The sequence below is a fragment of the Malaclemys terrapin genome, chromosome 2 (assembly GCF_027887155.1).
Source record: "Malaclemys terrapin pileata isolate rMalTer1 chromosome 2, rMalTer1.hap1, whole genome shotgun sequence".
In the NCBI taxonomy this organism is placed as follows: domain Eukaryota; kingdom Metazoa; phylum Chordata; order Testudines; family Emydidae; genus Malaclemys; species Malaclemys terrapin.
The window spans coordinates 278,563,263-278,570,704 of record NC_071506.1 but is presented as its reverse complement, the minus strand read 5'-3'; the positions used below and the strand labels follow the sequence as shown (position 1 = coordinate 278,570,704).

Sequence of the window (7,442 nt, the reverse complement as noted above, 5' to 3'; positions counted from 1 at the left end):
TAAAATGCTTCTTACCACCCCAGGACAAGGACACAAACAACCCTCATGGAGGAACTAAAGACCTCTTCATGTGCAAATCTATTTAAAAAAGAAAAACTGCATTTATGTTGCTGCTCTTTAAACTGTTTAGAGCACAAGAGCTAGTTATTCATGTGATGGATTCCATTATGCCCAAAGTTATTATTTTCCTCCCTTAGGCATATTAAAAAGGAAATTGCTTACCTGTAATTATAGATTCCTGAAGATAGTATCCTCTACAGAGTGACATTGCTAGAGCATTCTGGATGCAATGTAGTTGATAATCTAATAAAAACAGCCAGAAATATAAAGACATAACCCACTGAACCAAATTTAGGTTTCTTTAAAATGGGGTTCTACTATATTTGAAACATAGGTATTAGATTTCAATTTTATGGAATGATGCCCTAAACTAACAATACATCCCTTAATATATGGAGATATACCTATCTCCTAGAACTGGAAGGGACCCTGAAAGGTCATTGAGTCCAGCCCCCTGCCTTCACTAGCAGGACCAAGTACTGATTTAGCCCCAGATCCCTAAGTGGCCCCCTCAAGGATTGAACCCTGGGTTTAGCAGGCCAATGCTCAAACCACTGAGCTATCCTTCCCCCTAAGAGACAATGCTGATCTTTCCATGAAATCCAGTTTTTCTGGAACAGAAGTTCTAAAAGACTAACGGCTTAGTTTGCTAAGCCATTATATCTGCTGACTAAAACTAATCCCACGTTTTGAGTATTACACAAATGATGCGGCAATGTGTATTTGGGAAAGAATATTTAGCTCAGCATTTAAAGTGAGATCATTTCAGCAAAGATCTGTTAAAGGTCTTTCACAAAGAATATACACCTTTTACATATCTTGATTTGGTGTCTGACCACTTCCTTGCTTCAAACCTTTTCAAAATATTTGTTCTTCACGCAGCTATTATGTAAATTCACTATACAGATGTAGGAATCCTTTCCTATATTGGTCAGGAAGAGAAAAGAAAACTTGTAGTCTTTTAGAGAAAAAAAAACAACCACCACACAGATGGATATAGAACTTGAAGTATACTTTTAATTTCTTTAAGTTCCCCTATTAAGTACTAGAGGAATTTTTTCAAATGTAAAGAAATCAGTGTTTGCATATATGTACAAAAATTCCATTGACATTTTTAACCACCACCTGCTTCTGAATAACAAATTTGCAGTAAGTAAACAGAACATTATAAAAACGCTCAATAGTGCATTTTCTATTAGGACAATTCGAAGTAATACAGAGTCCTAAATACAGCGTGAATCCCTTTATAAAGCTGACAATTGCTGATGTGAACCATAAAAATAGAACATTCTAGCAGTATGCTTTGGACTGGTATAATTATTAGTTGACAGTATTTCTATTGCACCCAGTTTTTCTAGCTTTAAAAGTCAACCCTAGCCTGAAACACAACAAAGTTATAGCCTGGGAACACTTTTTGTTTTACCCCATGTGATATGGCAGTGTTGAAGATTTTGGATGCCTTATTTCATGTTTAGTACTCAAAATAATAAAACTTTAATATGGATTAATCCCTTGCAAACCAGGTGAAATATTCACTTACTTTTGCATTTAAAATTATGGATCTGCACCAAATAACATTGTAGTTGTTTTGAGTTAGCAAGGACATATCCATTCATGATTCTGATTAGCAGGTTGCAACTTTATTAGAAAAATTTCTGTAAACCTGCATGACCTGCTAGAACACAACTATTTATAGCTTCAGTTGAATGTATATTTCAAGAACTTACAAAATATGGATTTAAAAGATTATGGGTGTGCTTTTTCTTTTAAAGCTACCATAAGAGTTAGAAGGGTTTAATCCTAACTTTTGGAATTAAGAACCTGATTTGGACCTATGTTTGAAAGCTGGATATTCATATCTCAATTAGTTCAGTTCTAGGTATCCCAGGACCTTGCAAACTAATTGCCCCCTCTTATCTATGCACAGAGGGTAAGTGGAGTATGACATTACATTTTCAACCTTCTTTTTGAATTTCCTTTGCATGTTTCAGTTGAGCACCTAAAGACTAATTTTTAAGTAATTTAATGCTATCAAAAATTATTGAATTAACTAAGAAAAAAATTGACAACTTTTTACACTTCAAAGCTCCTGATACAAAAAAAAAAAAATAATTTTCACTGTTGCAAAACATTTGAGAAAAGTAAACAATCTCAAAATATTACAGAATGTTAGTAAAGCAAGCTATTATAGTACATTGCAGTACTCATTAGCACCGCTAAAGCTATATTAGTCAGCTTTTCCATTATAAACCCAGATTTCAGGAGTTTATTACTGCCATTTAAATAAAAAAATCATTTCTTAGTATACAAATGCTTAAACAATGAAAAATGTGTTTATTTACAAGTAATTTTAAATCAGTTGAACCAGAGTTTTGCAAAAAATTATTCAACACAACTTTTGCAAACCATGTGTCCATAATGTGGACTCGCTTTTGGTATTAAACTTCCAAAGTATTGTGGATACTTTTTATTAAGCATATCACTTTTATAGCAATGCCATATTACAGATTAATAAATAGTCCAATAACTGCACAATGACATCTCCCTAAGAAAGAAGGGATACATCCTAACTTAGAAGATAATGTTTTACCTACAAACATTTTGGAATGGGCCATTATGATTTATTCTGTCAAAACTACTTTTCATGTCTATTTTCATGGACTTATAATGTGACTCAAAGATTTATAATGTTCAACTTCAAAGACAAACTGATGTGTTCCACGCACAGCGGCATGAATTGAAATAGGACTGCCTAGAAGCAATTTTTTTTCTGGGGTCTTGAACATTGGGCTAATTATCACAAAGAAAATCACTTAAAAACATTAAAGTTCTTAGACAACAAATCGGATATTAACAATCAACTCTGATTCATCACCCTTTTCTTTGCACATTGTGCCTAATTATTACAATCTGCATGGTATACAATATCTCACCCTTTTCCTCATACCTCTGTAATATCAAGGTACAAAGGGGTTGAGTGTTAAGACAGTGTGGCAGTCTGTTTTCATCACCTTGCTACTGTTAATCAGATCTATGTTTATAAGAAGTATGTACAAGACACCACTGAACTGATGGCCAGCATTTAAAAATAAGCATTTTAATAAAATATACAGATGGCAGCCTTTACAAATATTTTTCTTCAAAGTTTTATAGTTATCAGCATTTATTTCAAAATAATAGGCTGAGAGCCCTCCGGTATTTATATGGACACTTTGAGACAGTACAGATTGCTGCACCCAGAAAAGGAATACCAGCAAATGTACATAAATGTAATTTCATGGCTTGGAAAATGTGATTCGATCAAATAAAGTTAATCTTCATAGTTTGTTACAGTAGCATTTGGCATAAGGGAAAAACACCAAACCTTAGCTGAGTTGTGCTCAAAATGTCCATTTGTCAATGCAGCCAGTCAAATGAACCCACTGCTAATAAGCAAGTTTCACCTCACTCAGTAAACATCCTTCACTTTCACTTGTGACACTGACAGAACAAAGGTATTACAACATTTACATAGAATTACTAAATACAATCTACATTGCTGAGGAGACATTTTCAGCTAGATCGGCTGCTTTCACTGGGGCTTCGGTTGTTAGAATAACTGCGATCACTTTCACTGTCAGAACCATAAGACCTACAATTTAATAAAAAAAAAAAAGATTAAAACTCCTTACAAATCAGATTTCTATCTTTTTGTTTCAAGTTCAAACCTGGGTTAATCCAAATTTTAGGAGAGGAGTGTAGGTGAAAGGAAAAAAAATCTGTGGAAACTTCTACAGGAACACAATATATATCCATTTTGAAGCACTTGGAGGAGAGGAAGGTGATCAGGAACAGTCAACATGGATTCACCAAGGGCAAGTCATGGCTGACCAACCTGATTGCCTTCTATGATGAAGTAACTGGCTCTGTGGATATGGGGAAAGCGGTGGATGTGATACATCTTGACTTGAGCAAAGCTTTTAATATGGTCTCCCACAGTATTCTTGCCAGCAAGTTAAAAAAGTATGGATTGGATGAATGAAGTATAAAGTGGATAGAAACCTGGCTAGATCGTCGGGCTCAACAGGTAGTGATCAACAGCTCGATGTTTAGTTGGCAGCCAGTATCAAGCGGAGTGCCCCAGGGGTCGGTCCTGGGGCCGGTTTTGTTTAACATCTTCATTAATGATCTGGATGATGGGATGGATTGCACCCTCAGCAAGTTTGCTGATGACACTAAGCTGGGAGGAGAGGTAGATATGCTGGAGGGCAGGAATTAAGACAGAAGGATCCCATGCACTGTTACAGGCTGGGGACTGATAGGCTAAGCGGCAGTTCTGCAGAAAAGGACCTCGCGATAATAGTGGACGAGAAGCTGGATGAGAGTCAACAGTGTGCCCTTGTTGCCAAGAAGGCTAATGGCTAATTGGGCTGCACTAGTAGGAGCACTGCCAGTAGATCGAGGGAAGTGATTATTCCCCTCTATTCGCACTCGTGAGGCCACATCTGGAGTACTGCGTCCAGTTTTGAGACCCCACTACAGAAAGGATGTGGACAAATTGGAGAAAGTCCAGCAGAGGGCAACAAAAATGATTAGGGGGCTGGGACACATGACTTATGAGGAGAGGCTGAGGGAACTGGGTTTATTTAATCTGCAGAAAACAAGAGTGAGTGGGGATTTGATAGCAGCCTTCAACTATCTGAAGGGGGGTTCCAAAGAAGATGGAACTAGGCTGTTCTCAGTGGTGGCAGATGACAGAACAAGGAGCAATGGTCTCAAGTTGCAGTGGGGGAGGTCTAGGTTGAATATTAGGAAAAACTATTTCACTAGGAGGGTGGTGAAGCACTGCAATGGGTTATCTAGGGAGGTGGTGGAATCTCCATCCTGAGAGGTTTTTAAGGCCCAGCTTGACAAAGCCCTGGCTGGGATGATTTAGTTGGGGATTGGTCCTGCTTTGAGCAGGGGGTTGGACTAGATGACCTCCTGAGGTCTCTTCCAACCCTAATCTTCTATGGTTCTATGATTCCATTGAAAATGTGATCATTTTAATAGAGCTTCATCATTTCAAAGCCTATTTGTTACATCCAAAATGTTGCTAAATTTCCAGAGTTTGCAGTGAGGTCAACAGGGCATTTGCCATTAACTTCAGTGTGGCCAGGATATCACCCACAGTAACTAAATTTTGGAAGCAGAACCAAAAAATATATTTTGTTTTGCTTGAGTTCAGTGAGCTAGCACTGGCTGAATAGGCAGTGTCTTTTTGAATGGATCCTTAGAGCTGTTTTACTTATGTTTTCTCCAAGGGCCTAATCCTGCAAAACCCTTAGAAGGGGTTTGCAAGACTGGGCCCCCTGAAACGATAAAGCTAGATTTTGGAAATATCAGCATATCAAAATGAGCATAGGCACTTCCTGGATGTATAAACCAGAAGTGTTGAATACTTGGCCAATGGTTAGGATGCAGCTCGCTTGATGTTCTTTTTTTGGTCCTTTTGGTTGTGAAGAAAACCTTCCAAATGCAAATAAGTGTACCCTGATCCAATGTTGTCTTCCTGATGTTTGCAGGCAGCCTGAAACAATTATTCAGAGGGGTCTACTTCCCACCCTCCATTATCCTCATGAGGATGTCAACATTAATGCATAATGAAACTTAGTGTGGGGGTGTCGATTCTAGTGTTGTGCACTAACGGACTGACATAGACCCTGTTGGTGCGCACTAAAAGTTCTCTACTGCACAGTAGGAAACTGAGTGCACACCAGCAGGGTCTACACAGGCCAGTTAGCATGCAACACATTGGTGAATGTTAGAATTCACACCTCACTGATGTGTGTTACTGCACGGTGTAGACAAGCCCTATGTCACCAGTGGATGGGATGGGAAGGGGTGGGAGTGATTTCCACAGGCTAAAAATGGAATTGTTACAAGGAGAGAAATCTAGAGGAAACAAGAAAATTGGGGAATGAAAAAGAAAGGAGAATGGAGAAGGAAGAAAAAAAGGGCAGAAACAGTGATGTTGCTAAACACTGGCACATTTTTCCACCGAGTGATGCTGGTTGAGAGAACAACTAAAACTTAACTTAACTTACTCCCGAAAGATCATATTCCACCCTTGATCTTTGTGCAAGCCTCCCACAGACATCTGAAGGAATTCCATTTTGGACTGAGGATGATATATAGTCCCAAATTTATAGCCTGGACCACACTGTACAGACAGCAATACCAGCAATGCACTAGGCTTGTAGACGATGATTCTTTTTTAAAAACGTGCTAGGAATGTCACCTTTAACAGCAATTGGACTGTGAAGAATGGAGCCAAAGTCCATAGAAGTGTAAATGTAATTACACTTAGAGTTACTTTAATTGTAGCTGTAATTACATTGTAGGAAGCATCATTTCGATTGTAATTCCTGTTAGCATAGTTATTTTTCATCTTCCTTTCACCATTTTTTTGTATTAGACATTGAGGTCTAGCTAAAAAGGATCTACCATCCAGTAGAATCTGGACACTTAGGGTAGTTTTCAGTCCTTTATACCCATGGTATTTAAGCACAAGCATGGTCAAATTTAAATTCAGCAATTACTATTCCTGATTTAGCCAATGGGAACTAAATGACAGATTTTAAAAAAATGTGTATATGCATGTGTAGAGATGAACATATGCACACGTACACACAATGGATTACATAGAATAGTACGATGATGTCTCTCTCCTCTCAAATCCCTCTGCCCTCCTCTTTCCTTTGGAATTTTTGAAGTACGGATTGCGTGTGTTTGTGTTAACTCTTTATATTTCTGGTTCTTAATTTACCATTAAACAAATTTGCTAGTAACAGTACATTTTATACTTGAAAAAAAGACTGCATCTATTGAAATGTTGTTCCTTATAAACTTCCAGTAAAGCACCTAAGGAAATTAATTGTGTACAGTTAATTTTTTGAAATTGTGGCACTGAAAAATTCATACCTGGATCGTCTGTCATAACTTCGAGATCTGCGGTAGCTGTCACTCCTCTGACTTCTACTTCGACTACGACTTCTGCTATAGTAACTATCATAAGTATATGACCTATTATAACAGGGGAAAAAATCATTGAAGATTTTGGAAAGTTCTTTTCTAAAATGATAAAAATTAGAATTTTGGATGTTTCTTGTAAAGACATTTATATAAGGAAAGATTTTTGTTGCTATATTCCTATTACTTGAAGGATTTGGCAAATAAGCCAAAATAATTGTAAATGTAATAAAATGTTTATCAGGAAGAGTATAAAGTTTCTTCACAATGCAGCGGTTTACCCAAATAAGTGGTTTACTTTTAAAAATAACAATATATTTTTAAATAAAATAAAAAAAATTTACAAATCTGTCGACAAATTTTGCACAAAGTATCAAGAATATCAAGCCTTG

At 37.1% G+C, this 7,442-nt stretch overlaps 1 protein-coding gene across 6 annotated transcripts in view; it reads right to left on the bottom strand.

Moving 5' to 3' along the window:
• Positions 1-1,055: 1,055 nt before the first annotated feature.
• Positions 1,056-7,442, bottom strand: part of NKTR (natural killer cell triggering receptor) — a 72,888-nt gene continuing 66,501 nt past the window's right edge. For all 6 annotated transcript variants that reach the window (XM_054016652.1, XM_054016653.1, XM_054016654.1 and 3 more), the window contains 2 exons: positions 7,003-7,104; positions 1,056-3,691 (listed from right to left, as the gene is read on the bottom strand). In XM_054016652.1, the coding sequence (XP_053872627.1) occupies positions 3,613-3,691; positions 7,003-7,104 (181 nt within the window). In that variant the 3' untranslated portion in view covers positions 1,056-3,612. The remainder of the gene's footprint in view (positions 3,692-7,002; positions 7,105-7,442) is intronic.